The sequence below is a fragment of the Dendropsophus ebraccatus genome, chromosome 4 (assembly GCF_027789765.1).
Source record: "Dendropsophus ebraccatus isolate aDenEbr1 chromosome 4, aDenEbr1.pat, whole genome shotgun sequence".
Taxonomy (NCBI): domain Eukaryota; kingdom Metazoa; phylum Chordata; class Amphibia; order Anura; family Hylidae; genus Dendropsophus; species Dendropsophus ebraccatus.
In genome coordinates, this window is record NC_091457.1 from 127,053,531 (window position 1) to 127,069,100 (window position 15,570).

Sequence of the window (15,570 nt, forward strand, 5' to 3'; positions counted from 1 at the left end):
ATCCAAACCTGAACATGCGGCATCTGATTAGCGGTGGCTAAGAAGTTGGATACAGCCTAAGGGAGTCCTGGAAAACATGGGTACAGCTTATGGCTGCAGCCACCACTAATGAAATGCTGCTCGCTTGGGTTCAGACTACCCTGAGCATGCTGGAGTTGCATTCATCTCTATTGAAGAGTGGTCACCTATGCAATCTTAGTTAAGCTGCATCCAAACTCTTAGTACTGTGGCTGGCACTTTTCCGGCTGTTGCTGTGTATACTAACACTGCTCTGATACGACTCACCCTGACACTGCTTGGGATCTTGTGGCTCATACTGGTTCTGCTCTGGATCCTGTAGTTTATACTGGTGCTGCTCTTGTTCTTGGGGCTCTTCAGCGTCCTCTTGGCAGCATAAATGCTTTATTCTATCTCCCGTGCATTGGTAGACTCCCATGCGACAGGAATAGTCCCCAAACCCAATTTATCTTCCCTTATTATCTAGGATCTGGCAGTTTGCCTGGTCAATGATTGTGTCACAGTTGGCTGCGACACTCCTTTAGCCCCATGTGGAGCTATAGACTCCCATGACAAACAAACAAAAAAAATTAACGTACTGTCAGGAATGTGCAGTAGCCTGGTGCGAACTGGCCCAGTTTTTACTATTTGTGTGACACACCTGCTTGCTTTTCAGCTTCCTGGCAATGCAGGAATTACACGGCTCACTGGTAGCCTTGATTGCTGCAGCTGAGCAGTGCTGTTTGATTGACACATGCCTCTGCCTCTCCGGAACCTTGAGGATCAGAGCGCCGGTCCAATGGGGATCCGGACCGGGCTCTTGATCCTCATAAATGAAAGCTGAGCCAGTCTCTCAGCGCTTGCTATTAAGGTTCATACCCTGATCCCAGCTCCCCTGTGTCTATTCCTGCGATCCCCATTCCCAATCCCTCTGCTTGCTCGACTTGTTACCTGACCTTCTGCATGATCTTTGACTGTCCGATTGTTCCCTAAATTTGTACTGCGTTGCCTGTTTGGTTCTCACTTGGCTTGTTGACTCTCCTTTGTTGTGTTTGTTTGTCTGTCTTGTTTTGTGTTACACTTATACAGTACAGGGAACATCTTCGTGGTTGTCCGCAGCCGCCTAGGACTGCTTGAGGAAAATAGGTAGGGACAGTGGATGGGTTCAGACTCGGGGCTCACTGTCTCGCCTCATCCCTACCTCTCCGTCCTGACACGTACATTTTTTTTTTTAATGGATGGGTGTGCCATCTGTTGGTCATCTGTCACCTATAGTCTCTCATCTTAATAAATACTCAACATATCCTTATTTGACAAGCGACAAATTATACAACTTAACACAGTTGAAGAAAGGTTAAGAGTGAGCATATATCATGATACATCAGCCAGGCCTGGGATCTCAGAGTCATCTGCAGTTTATACACTGAGGACACGCAGTAACATGAGGGAAAAGACACAGATAGTGTCAGTGATATGCATACATATATCTATTAGGGAAATAAATGGTGGGGTTCTATGCCTCTGGAGTGGGAATTGGAGTTCAGGTGAAGCTCCTGGTCAGATACTCCACTCCAGCCTTAGAGCTAATGAGGCTCTGAAACCACCTGGTGGAGCTCTATTAGAGACTCCAGAGCTTCCCAGGTGATGGCTCCCAGGTGAAGACTCCCAGGGTGGGAGAACACAGGCAGCGCTAGGCCTGTGGGAGCTGCAGACAAGAAGTCTGGGTGAGACCAGTGTACCTGGTCAAGTGGAGCAGGAGGCTCAGAAAGTCAGCTAGGGAAGCTGCAATGTGTAGTCAGTGGCTAGACAGCCCAGGTTTTATTTTATTGGCAGTGTTGCCTATGTCTTGTGTTATTTGAACGGATAAATAAAGCTGACTGTGGTCAGTATAAAGCCTACAGCACTGACTGGACTGCAATTTGTGATGTGCCAACTGTCTCAGGCCCAGGAGATGGCGATCCCAGCAAGTGAGTAACCCCCAGATTGTCACATATGGTGGAGGATTGCTGTGGGCAAGAACATGGCACATGAAGTTTGTGGCTGGATTTAAAGAGCCAGAAGCCTTATAAGAGGTTGTGTCTCTGTGGAGCAAGAGATATACAGAGACTGGGTTTCTGCTGGTTTTAAAGGGCCGGAAGCCTTATGAGAGATTGTCCCTGTGGAGAGAGACATACAGAGACTGTGTTGCTGTGGAGAGAGACATACAGACAGGGGCGTAGCTAATGTCTCCTGGGCCCTGGTGCGAGAGGCCAACTTGGGCCCCCCCCCCCTCCTTTCACGACCAAGTGATGCTATTGGTGTGTATATATATATATATATATATATATATATATATATATATATATATACACACACCAAGACAGATATTACCACTAACACCAGCATATTAAAAGAGAAAGTATTATCACCGTACATATTACCGCCATACTGTTACCGACCAAATCCTGTATACTGAGACCTATATTACCAGTAATACCAGTATATAGGAAGGAAACATTACTGCCACACCACAACCACTACCATCACCACCATATTGTTACTGACCAAATCCAGTATACTAAATCACCTCATCCAGTCATATAGAGGTGGCCCCAGCTCTACACAGGCTCTATACACCATATACATTACAGTGCAGATATATCAGGTGACTCACAGGGGGACGTCTTCTCTGATCGGAGTTCTTCCCTTTTCATCTTCTTCTCCATTTGCCCTGGGCCGTTATGAGAACTTCTCCGAGCCACGAATCCACAGAATCTGCCAGACAGACATATTAGTCTCCTCACTCTGGCACCATCCTCATCTATATACACACTGCACATCTGTATTGTCCCCTTTACACACTCCTTTAGTGGGTAGCCTGACTCTATGTGACCCCCTAATAATATATGCCCCCCTCTGTGTATTCCCTCTCCCCCTATGTTGCCCCCCCAAATAGATGGCCCCTCTCCCCCCACCCTCCCTTATAGATGGCCTCCTCTCCCCCCTCCATATAGATGGCCCCCTTTACCCCCTCCCTTATAGATGGCCCCCTCTCTCCTCACCCTCCCTTATGGATGGCCCCCTCTCCCCCCACCCTCCCTTATAGATGGCCCCCTCTCCCCCCCTCCCTTATAGATGGTCCCCTTCCCCCCTCCCTTATAGATGGTCTCCTTCCCCCCCTCCCTTATAGATGGTCCCCTTCACCCCCCCCTCCCTTATAGATGGTCCCCTTCACCCCCCCTCCCTTATAGATGGTCCCCTTCACCCCCCCCCTCCCTTATAGATGGTCCCCTTCACCCCCTGCCTTATAGATGGTCCCCTTCACCCCCCCTCCCTTATAGATGGTCCCCTTCACCCCCCCTCCCTTATAGATGGTCCCCTTCACCCCCCCCTCCCTTATAGATGGTCCCCTTCACCCCCCCTCCCTTATAGATGGTCCCCTTCACCCCCCCTCCCTTATAGATGGTCCCCTTCACCCCCCCTCCCTTATAGATGGCCCCCTTCACCCTCCTCCCTTATAGATGGCCCACTTCACCCCCCCCTCCCTTATAGATGGTCCCCTTCACCCCCCCTCCCTTATAGATGGCCCCCTTCACCCCCCTCCCTTATAGATGGTCCCCTTCACCCCCCCCTCCTCCCTTATAGATGGTCCCCTTTCCCCCCCACCCTCATAGATGCCCCCCTCTTTCCCCCCACCCGTACAGGCTGGTAAAAAACAAAACTTAACTCACCTGACAACGCTCCCAAGTTGATCCTCACTCCTTCGGTCTGTCCCCGGCTGCTGTGCGGCTGCTGGGGGTGTCGCGTCTTATCCCCGGCAGCGCACGCATCCCAGAGCTCCCTGCGCGCCGGAACCGGAAGTCAGGGCCCAAGGCGCGCAGGGAGTTTTGGGATGCGTGCGCTGCCGGGGATAAGACGCGACATCCCCGGCAGCTGCGCAGCAGCCGGGGGAAGACAGAGTCGGACTCTTGTGACCGCAAGCAAAACAATGCTTGCGGTCACAAGAGTGATTGAAAGGGAGGGCCTTGTGGCCCCTTTGTGGCGGGCCCGGTCGCGGCGGCGACCCCCGCGACCACGGTGGCTACGCCACTGCATACAGAGCCTGTGTTGTCTGGATAAGGCCAGTATTGCTTATGTTTGAAGCTGGTGTTTCTGCTGCATAAAGAATATAGTTGCCATGGGTCTAGCAGAGGACTTTGTCAGATGCATATGGGACATACAGCGCCGTGAGGACATGGCCAAACAGACGGGTGATGACCTTGCGCAGTTTGAAGCAGAGTGAGAGGCTGCTCGAGCCCAACTGCAGGAGGCTACCAACCGAATAGTGCCGGTGTCCAAGCCAAGTGGTTGCTGTACCAAGGTCCCAGGTGCTTCCTGGTCTGTTTCTCCAGATATAAAGTGTGAGGGTGCCGTCCCTAAGGGCAACCAGCCAGAGCCAGGCTTGAGATGTATGAGAATGGACTGTTGTATAGTTGGATGTGCTTTTGCCAAGTGCCCAAGTGTTAAAAAGTCACTTTTTCAGAGACGCCATGATGTTGCTAGGAGCAACCAACCACAACAGCAAGCGGCAGTCACTCAGCAGAGAGAGCCATGTTGGAGGTGCATGGGAGCGGTTGTGTCTGTGCATCTTATTGTCCTCTGGTCAGGAGATCAGAGAAATTTAAACCAAAAACCTGTGAATTGCTGGTGGGTGGAATCCCACTGCTAGTTGACCTGGAATGTCGCCAGGAGGTGTCCAGGGTCCACCCGGATATTATACTGTTTGTGAAGAGTCGACCAGAGCCGTATGGTAAGACTATTCTAATTGACTTTAAAACCCGTTATGGGACAGTAAATCATGTGCTGGAGGTCTGTGCGGAGCTTGAGGTGGAGTTCATACTGGGCAAAGACTTTCCTTATTTCTGGCAGTTGTGGGAGGGAGAGTCCCCTGTGAAGTGTGCTGTACCACTGCCTAAGGGGGAGGAGCCAGGAGAACCATATCCAAAAGTCCCAGAGTTACCAGTGGGTGGAGCCTCACTGGCTGACTGTGTGAACTGTGACCAAAATAAGTCCAAATGTTCAGCGATGCTGCCTAGTGAGGAGAAGAAGCCTGTGGCTGACAAGACCATCCTCATGTCTTATGAGATTATTGCAGAGTCTGAACATGGACTTGAAAAGTCAGATGAACTTAATGATAAAAATGTATTACATGTAATGTCTGTTGAAAATGTCACCCAGCAGTTATGTGACAGCAGTAATGTTACCTCTCAGTTATGTGATAGTAGTAATGTCACCCAGCCGTTATGTGATAGCAGTAATGTGATGTCAAATTTGCTGCCTAACATGCATGTAACCCATAACTATGTCACACAACTTGAGCAGGTAAATGATGGGTGTGCTACAGAGTTAGTTCTAGTGAATGCAGAGTGTGAACTAACCTCTAAAGCAGAAAAAGCAGTAGAGGGGATTAGCTCTAATGTGCCCCTAGAGGTCATGATGTGTAATGACGAGAAGATTGCATGTGATGAAGGTGCAGTGCTGCCCCTAGAGGTCATGGTTGTAGACAGAAATATTGCATGAAGATAGCCAGGTGTGCTTGGCCTGGTAGGAAACCGTATGCACGTGGCTTGACTGAGAGCGCTCCCTATGTCTATGACAGTAAGCCTGGTGTGAGTGACTGTGTTACAATGCAGAGCCAGATAGACCTGAGTGGTGTATCCAGTAGGGTTAGTGAGGGTCACACAGTAGTAGCATCCAGTGAAGTTAGTGGTGGTCACACAGTAGTAGAAGAGCCACCGCTTATTGTTCTAGAATCTTTGCTTTGTCAGGTCCCAGAAGCTGTTCCTGTGGCTAATTTGAACATGCCTCAAGTAGCAGGGGATGAGATGGTGGCCAGAGAAGGTCAGGCTGAAGAGCTTGTGTTGGCTCACACATTACCTCTTACAGGGAGTCTTGAAGTTGCTGAGGCTAAACTAAATGGTCAAGAGGTAACTTTGGGGGAACTGTGTCCTCAATACACAGATGTGCATGAAGGTGTGAAAACTGAAAGTGGCTGCAGTCTGTATGTTGCCTTGCCTGGAGTGAGAGGTAGTGAGACCTATCAGGAAAGGTCGGAGCTGAGTGTCACTCATACAGTCCCATCCAATGTACGTGAGAGGTTTCATGTTGCCTAGGGTAACAACCTGGAAGTTACCAATAAGGGAACCCAAAGGGCATATGAGAATGGAGACTGTGTACATGATGAGAATGGTTCTCAATACAGCCGTCACAATGTATGTCTCCTCTAATGGACATGGTCATGAAAGAAATGAACGGCAAAGTGAGAAAGTGGGGTACGGTGGTTCTGTGTTATGGAAAATGTGGGGAAAACAAAAATTTAATGAAAAGTGTGGGGTGTGTCCCCAGAAAAAGAAAATGAGGCATGAATTGTGTCACATCTTACCCCAATGTAGGACCTTTGACCCAGGAGGGGGTGTTAATAAAGTGACAAGTCCTACGGCCTTTGTCAGGGGGGGAGGATATGTGGCATGGTGGGGCTGTAAGAGGCAGTTCTATGCCTCTGGAGTGGGAATTGGAGTTCAGGTGGAGCTCCTGGTCCAGATACTCCACTCCAGCCCTAGAGCTAATGAGGCTCTGAAACCACCTGGTGGATCTATTAGAGACTCCAGAGCTTCCCAGGTGATGGCTCCCAGGAGAAGACTCCCAGGGTGGGAGAACACAGGCAGCGCTAGGCCTTTGGGAGCTGCAGACAAGAAGTCTGAGTGAGACCAGTGTACCTGGTCAAGTGGAGCAGTAGGGTCAGAAAGTCAGCTAGGGAAGCTGCAATGTGTAGTCAGTGGCTAGACGGCCTAGGTTTTATTTTATTGGAAGTGTTGCCTATGTCTTGTGTTATTTGAACGGATAAATAAAGCTGACTGAGGTCAGTATAAAGCATACAGCACTGACTGGACTGCAATTTGTGATGTGCCAACCGTCTCAGACCCAGGAGATGGCGATCCCAGCAAGTGAGTAACCCCCAGATTGTCACAATGGGTACTGTAACACTCTTAATATCAACAATCAGTAAACAAGTCATTTCAGCTTAATTGATGTCAATAATCTCTAAAAACGTCCATATCTAGTGTTTGCTTTGCTGTGATTTATAAAGAACTGGTTCACATGGATGTCAATCATCAATTATTATACTTTGTATAAAGCATCTGGAAATAATGGCCCAGCAACCCATCATCTGTTCGGTAAAACAAGACCTCATATAAGGTTCATGGAAGTAGTCGACGTAACAATGTAAATCCCCTGCAGTATACTGTAATTCATAGACACCCGTCTCACTTCCCTCTGTTATTGAGAGTTACACCAGGGCGTCACCACCCATTGCATTAATCTGAACTCAATGCCCTTGTACGCCCTGATTTTTTTAATTCACTATGCACAGGTGCCATGTGGTTGACCATTCAGTTCAATGAATGGAGTCCTGCTCATTAAACCATAAGGGACTTGAAGAGCATCTGTGTCCTTTATATCCATTTTGCCGGCATTCAGCACTATGTTATATCAGCGGAGTCCTACTGAACGCTTCAAAAGCGGATAAAAAGCGTAAATGCACTTCTGATGCTCTTTTCAGGTGTTTTTGATGATCCTTGCAGGATGCCTTTCATTGAATTGAATTCCATGAAAAAGTCATCTCTCTGTGTCAAAAAGCATGGATTCCAGTGTATAAAACGCATCAGTGTAGGACATTGTACACGTCTGCTGTTTGTGTGGCTGTAAGCAACATCTGATCAAGGTTTGAAATAATTTTTCATTGCTCCAATGAATCAATACTTAAAGATAAAAAAATATCCAATTTTAGTATTTAGCTAATTGACACACCTATGCATCTCTACAGTAACACACTACAGACAGTCTTAAAGCGAATTTACCGTTAGGTACATCACTTTAAGATTTTAACATCAAAAGACTGGTGCCAGCATGGGAATGCTGGTGCTGCGGTCCTTTTTTTTGAACCGTGGCCTTATTCAGTCACCGGCCCGGCCGCCCCCAGTGGGTGGAACCCTCCTCCCCCCCCATGACACAGCTCTATTGATTCAATTGGAGCCGTGTCATAGAGGGGTGGGGGTTTCCTTGCTGGCTCACCTCCAGTGCTTCAGGCTGGGCTGGTGACCGGGAATAGACCGGCACAGTGCACAGGAACCGGGCTGCGGTTCAAAAAAGGACTACGGCACCGACATCCCTGTGCCAGCGCCGGTTAATTGATGCTAAATGCTGGTACATTTGCTTTAAGTGTTAGGCTTGGGAAGTAGTAGTATCTGTTTAATGGCTCCTGCCCATCAGCACAAAAGGGAACCAAAGAGAACACAGAATTACGCAGTAGGACACTGCAGGCTCTGCTTGATGTAGGTTATGTGTGTTTGACCATGGAAAAAACGATTTCCCTAGTGTCAGTCTTCTGGAAGACCTGAAATAAGTGTCTGGTTTCTGGCGTGTGGAGCAAAGGATAAGCCCTCATTCTACAATGTTGGCCAGTGGGCACCAGGCGTATAATCTCCTAAATGATGAAGGGTTTGGAGCATGCAGGCTGTCTGTAACTTGAGACTTATCAAGGTAACAATTGTGAAGGCATGACGCATTTAACTCGACACTCTAAATGACTTAACACAGCTCCCTGACACAAATGTTGCGTCAGGGATCATGTTAACCCTGGCTACATCTGTATATATACTGTATATATATATATGTGTGTGTGTCTGTGTAAAAATATATTCAAAAGGTGTATGTTTATTTTTGCTTTCTGTTTATGGTATATAACAGTTGAAGAGCTCTTGTACTGCTTGTTGATATGTATACATGTATAGGACCCTGGGGAGTTCATGTATATGCATTATTCTTTATACACAATGTGCCATACAGTAATATAACTGAAACCCTAAAAGGAATCCCTTGAACACATGGGGTTTTTGTCGCCGCAGCAGGCTTTCACTGCTGAGAGACTCTACAATATATTCTCTTGGTTGTCTATAGATTCCTAAGTGGAGTAATAATAATCCCAAATGGCTCTTGATACATCTTGACTTATGAAGCGGAAATCAATTTGAGAGTGACGCAGACTTTCTTCACTCTCACCCCACTAAGATCTGTCTTTTTCTTTTCTTTGCAATGAGAAAAAAATATATATCAGTCAGTGCACTTTATTGTGAAGACGCCAAAGTTGTTTGGGAAGGTTATGGCTCTTTTAACTCTTAGTGGAAGGAATGTAGTTGAGAGCTATCCTGACATTGTTGGCCATGTTTTATTCTTATCAAAAATGTGTGCCTTGTATTTCAGCTCAACCCTATTTACTTTAAGAGAATACGTTATAATACTCCAAACAACCAATGAAGAAGAGTGCTGGTGTTTTAGAAATATAAGCCCCCATGTTCTAGTCCTGGATAGCCCCCCCCACACACACACACACACACACACCTAATCGTGTGAAATAATTTTCTGATAGATAGGGGTCCTTGTGCCAGGTCATATGCATGAAAATCAATTAAGACCATTCTCACAACATGTTTTTGGAGCACATTTGCTGTATGCATCAGGAAATCTGGCAGAGATCACCAAACCTCTGTAAATTTGATTCATACAGGAGCAGGAACTCCTCTCAAAAGACAGGAGTCTCTGCTCTTGCACAATGAGCATTGTGGCTTGTACTGTCATCTCAGTGGATATACTGAGTGTCAGTGTCCACACACATTTGTTTGGCTTGGTGCAGAGTGCCTGGCCATGTACTGAGTGTGACCTCTGAAGCCTCAGCAGTTGTCTGAGAGGCCATGGCATCAAAACTCAGTGTACATGTTCCTGTACATACATTTTTGTTGCACCCTATGCTGCTGGCAAGTCTCTGATCCTGTAAAGTGGTGAGTTTTTTGGGGGGGAGATTGTTGAGATTTTTGGAGCAGTTTAAGAACCGAGGTACTACTGTAAACAAAAAATTACAGTGATAGAATAGAAACAGATTAGAATAAAAAAAAAACATTTTAATATCTGACTCTAATCAGTAAAAGAAAATCTTCTTTACCATAAGAACTGTGAATCTGTGGAACAGTCTACCCCAGGATCTGGTCACAACAAAAACAGTAGAGGGCTTCAAAACCGGCCTAGACAAGTTCTTAGACCAAAATAATATAAATGCATATGTATAGAACCTATCACCCCTCCCCCCTCCCTGTATCTATCCCCTCCTTGGTTGAACTTGATGGACATGTGTCTTTTTTCAACCGTATTAACTATATAACTATGTAAGGGGACACATTCCCTGTAAGTATGACACAAGCCATCTAGTAGCATCTGTCTTCAATTTTATAAGGAGCTTAAAAATCTGATTGGTCAAACAATATGCTAGAAATGTCTTCTGTCGGCATACATTGATGTTACTCAGGCTCTATGCCGAAGCTACATTCTGTGTGGCTTTACTGTATACGTATCACTCTCACAGCTACCACAAAACTTTGTGTCAAGGTTTCCTGGATGCCCCCAACGTGTAAGCGCTTGGTTAAAATACTCAATCCCAATAGGAAACAGTTAAAACCACAGCAGCCTTTATAAAATATTTCTATACACCAAGGAAATGACTGCCTTGGTAAAATACATAACTGCAGGTCAGATCCACTAGTTGTGAATGGGCTCCCAATGTAATTATACCACAATATTTACCATGCGGTTAGCGGTTGTCCGATCCTACACGAACACTTGACATTATGATTATTTTGTGAACATTAGGCCATTCATTCTAAACCAGCTGCAATGCACCACATGTTTTATATGCTGGATGCAAATCTCAGTAGCCGTTCTTTTGTTGCATACATTACAAGATTATTGAAAGAAAGTGTTATATATTAAAAGGGCTTAGTCCTCTGAAAAGAAAAAGTCGTTTTGAAAGAATTTGCTTTTGTCATCATCTAAACTGCCCTGTAAAGTAACTGTATCATTAAAGAGGCACTCCGGGATTTTCTTTTTTATATTATTCACTATGCAGCTAGTCAGCCAATATATACAGTGTGTATATATATATATATATATATATATATATATATATTTCAGCTAGTACAACCTCACACGTGCTGCTGCTTCATTCTTTCTCTATGAGAGCTGCCAAAGGTTGTACTCGAATATCTCTGGCTGCTTTATAGACAATGAAGGGAACGGCACCACACATACTCACCCATGGCTCTATTCTATTCAAATAGGGAGATGTAGAGAGGCCTGCAGTCAGATCTTTGGCATCTTACACTTATCCTCCATCCTATCGATAGGGGATAAGTTAATTTAAAAGAAATGTGCCAACATAAAACTGCATTTTACTGTCTATATTCTAAAATAATCCTGAAATATTGTGGTATTTACTGTCACCACTATGTCTAAAACTAAGCTAAAGCTTTCCGTTCTGTCTGTGGTGATAAGAGGAGGCTGCCGTAAAGTCATGTGTACAGCATTACAGTGACAGGTGATACCAGTAAACAGATAGCATCAGTATAACACAATAGCAGCTATAGAATTACCTCTTCAAAGGTCACATTCATCTTAATGGGACAGGTCCTGTCTATTGTCATCTATTTCCATGCAGCTTTCTGTAAAGCATGTCACTAAATGCTGTTAAAAACAGCTCAGGCAAGGTGGCTGCACCCATAATATTGTACAAAAAAGGAAATAAACAATAATTACAATCAGAAAGTAGAAAGAGATTAGAGTAAAACAACAACTTTAAGTAGGGATACTTACAAAATGTAGGTTATGTGCTCGAAAATAAATAGTTCATGGGTCTGAGACCTTGGATCCGTGGATAGAGAATATGGGGACTTTAAGGCATCACTCACACGATCCATGCTGCGATATCCGCAGGAGAATCGCGGCATGGATCCCCCAATATAAGTGCAGCCCCCCCCGCCGTACGGCAGCATAGATGACAGAAGCGCAGAAGACAACTACCCGCCTACTCCCGCCATGCCAGCCGGCTCACATGTTCACCGGCACGGGAGGAGTAGACAATTAGTTGTGTGTCTGCACTCATATCATCTCTGCTGGCAGGGGGGTGTCCTATTTTTTCATGGTGTGGATCGCGGTGGGGTTCGCGGCACGGATCGTGTGAATGGATGCATTCATTTGGATGGTTCCTAAAATTGTCAGTGGTTGCGGATCCTTGACCATAGACAATTTTACGGAATGTGTGAATGCAGCCTAACTGTTTTTTAACTGGAGTATTCACCGCTGTGTATTCTCCTTCTGAAGGAAATATGATTAGTGTTGAGCGAGCACTAAAATGCTCACGTGGTCTTTACTCGACTCAAGCATTCTTCAATGCTCGAGAACCCCATTGAAATTATTAGGAGACACGAGCATTTAACCAGGTGCCCCTGGGTGACTGGTTCACCTACTACATTTTTTCATTGTAATCTTTGTAAATTTTATCCCTTTAAGGAATGTGTAAACTTAATATACAAAAAAATGTAACTAAAAAATGCAATACCTATTTGCAAGACACATTAGATTGTGACAGCATACTGCTGGAGTTCTAATGGTTCCTGCAGTAACCTTTTGCATTTTCCCCTCTATTTTTTGTATATTTCCTTCTTTGAAAGGGCAATACAAAAACTAGAATTAGTACTTAAGCCGTTTCGGAACTCCAAGCATCATAATGAAGGATGATGCTGGGAGTTTACAAACTGTTTAAATATTTGTGATGATTGGTGCTTGGTTGAGCATTAAGCTTGATCGAGTACCCTGATGTTCGATCGAGCATGCTCACTTAACACTAGCTATGATGCCTACATGTATCGGCCTCAGGGATGGTTGTAAGTACATCTCCATGAGTCTACATGCTATCGACAGAGCAGGTAATAAGTTGCTACAGGTTCATTGAACTTCTTCTGGACTGGTGAGTGACTTGGTATTTATACTTTTAATTTTTGGATGTAGCGCTTGTGCTGTTACCGCTAAGCACCGCATTGCTGGATTACCACTGGTGTGGAGGGTGGAGGACCTGTTGCCAGCTGATAATTTGTTAGTGTGGCTTACTGTAATTGACCCCATGGTGGAAATAATTTGGGACTAGCATACCATCTTCAATAAATTAAACATTACTTATCTTGAGTTTTTTTTATTTTCTTTTTGTTGGTATCTTTAGTTGGACTGATCCAGAGGTTCCTGATCCTTCAGCTTTACATCCCGCTAGGACAAGATTTCTCTACTGAACTCCTGTAAGTAACGCAAGCATCTACATTATTTCTGCACAGAAGACATTTGATCAATTGAATTAGTACCACGAGCCCTTAATTGCATCTGGCACATTTCATGTTAGAAATTGTGACTTATGAAGTCAACAGTAATTAAGCTAATTTAATTGTTATTTCCAAAAAGCCAGAATATTCAGAGATTTCCTGAGCGACAACACAGAGATTACATCTGTCGACATGAACAGCTTATTTTGCAAGTGTACAGTGTCTCCTATCACACTGAATTATACTACTTACCAAAGATTTAACCCATGATTTCCTTGATAATGGTGACAAGCTTAAAGGGAATCTTAAATTAGGGCAACATAAACTAGTGACAGAAATGCTGAACAGATCGGTGCATTACTTACATCATTTTGTTCAGCCGTTCTCCTAATATGCAGGAGAATAGGATTTTTGTGACACCCCTTCCCCCGCCCTCCAGCTGTTGATTGACAGTTGACTGCCTATACACATGGATAGATAACTGCCAATCAGTGGTGGGTGGAGTCTTCTGCTTCATTTTAGTATATAATTTGGCCAAACCATATTGCCTCATGTACCACGTGCAGGTCTTCTGATACACATGAGTCCCTAACCAAAAAACATCACTGTGCCGGTCAGCGACCACAATCCCCGCAAAACGTGCGCAAGCAGAAAAGGGGGGCCACGGAATGGCCCTGCAACCCCATTGTCACCGGACCAGACTGTAAAGGCCCCCCCGGACCCCGCAGGCGCCACCGGCGGAAAAAGTTGACGCCAAGCAGCACAAGTGTGAACAAGCTCTTACCTTTCTTCATTCCTCTGCAGGTAGAATGGGAGAATACTAGGAGATCCTCCCCTTATGTACACAGGTGCTTCCTGCTAATTTGGATCACATGGGTCTTACAAAGCACTAATGCTAGCCACAATGAAAAAAGGGGAGAGAATACATAAAATATGCACAAGCCAAAAAGACAGAAATGGCTGCACATCGCACCCATGGCTGACACAAAAGCTTATTCAGCTACATTTAAAACCAACATCAGAAGTTAGTAAATAATTTGGCCAAGGTGGCTGAGGTGGGTCAATGTGGGGATGGTGATTGGCAGGGTGGACATTTCCTACGTGCTGGGTTTAAAAAAAAAAAAATTCATAAATAGCTGCTGAAAAAAAAACAAGTAATACTCCAAATATGTGTAATAAACTGCCTTTTTACTGAGCAAGCCTATTATATAATTACCTGTGTAGTCACCTGGAGTTCACCTGCCACCTACCTATATCCCCAGGCAGCATAGACTAAAACTCACAACATCTCTCTAGTTGTGTGATAAATGAAGGAGCAAATGAAGGTGTAAATGAAGGAGCAAAGGTAAATATGAATAATTATGCCATAGCTCAGAACGTAATAGTTTTATAACTTGAGCTATAGCATAATTATTCAAATGTAACATCGCACCTCCATTTACACTCACAAGTTCACACAGTAACTAGTGAGATATTGTGGCTTTTAGTCTATGCCTCCAGGGGTTACGGCCAAATGATGCATTCAGTACAACTTTTTTTTTTCTTCCACTTAAAAAAAAAAAAAAAAAAAAAAAATTAATGTCTATATTTCCACCAGTTTTCTACAATTTTACTATTTTTTTTCCTCATACTTTTATTTCTTTGTGATTTTTTTTGAAATGTGCTTTAATATATGCAACCACGTGGAGTATGTCAGCTCCTGGGTGAGATGGAAACTGTTAGTCACAATAAATGCTCTTACTTTCCTTCTCATATAGAAAAGCAAATTCTCACAGCATGTAAAATACACGGGAACGTGGAACAGGAAAAATAACCGGAGATGTAAGAGAAGAAAATAGTATCATAGGGAATGGAACTTTAACCCTTTTCAGCAGAACAGCATTGCAGGGACCGCGCTAGCTATACAATGCTCTTTTATCGCAGTCGGCTAATCACATATGTTCAGACTCTAAAAATATCAGTTCTTCGCAGAAACCTACAGGGAAAAGTTATGGTTGGCATTGATATAATTAGCCGACCAAAGTAATGCAAGAACAGGAGGCATCTGCTTCTGTTAGCTGCTCTTTATTCTAGCTAATATAAGGTGGCAGCCTAATGGATATACAGAAAGGGGAGAATAACACTTTAAGGGTATGTTCGGCTATAAGGTTTTTTGTTTTTTTTACAGTATCATATGATTATAATGTCTTTGATGCCTTCTGGAATAGAAGGTCATCTTTACCACCATGGGGAGGGTGTGGTTTGATGAAGTAGGGAGGCACAATAACACTACCAGAGCCTATCCCTGCTGTTCAATTGCTTTAAAATGATAATGTCACCCCCTTTACTCTTAGTTCATTTAATCGGTTAACAGTGTCAACTT

The 15,570-nt window shown here is 44.6% G+C and overlaps 1 protein-coding gene across 1 annotated transcript in view; it reads left to right on the plus strand.

The window, feature by feature from the left end:
• CFAP20DC (CFAP20 domain containing) overlaps positions 1–15,570 on the plus strand; it is a 286,194-nt gene that overhangs the window by 25,106 nt on the left and 245,518 nt on the right. Inside the window, exon 5 of the mRNA XM_069968793.1 lies at positions 13,115–13,187. Within this exon, the coding sequence (XP_069824894.1) occupies positions 13,115–13,187 (73 nt within the window). The remainder of the gene's footprint in view (positions 1–13,114; positions 13,188–15,570) is intronic.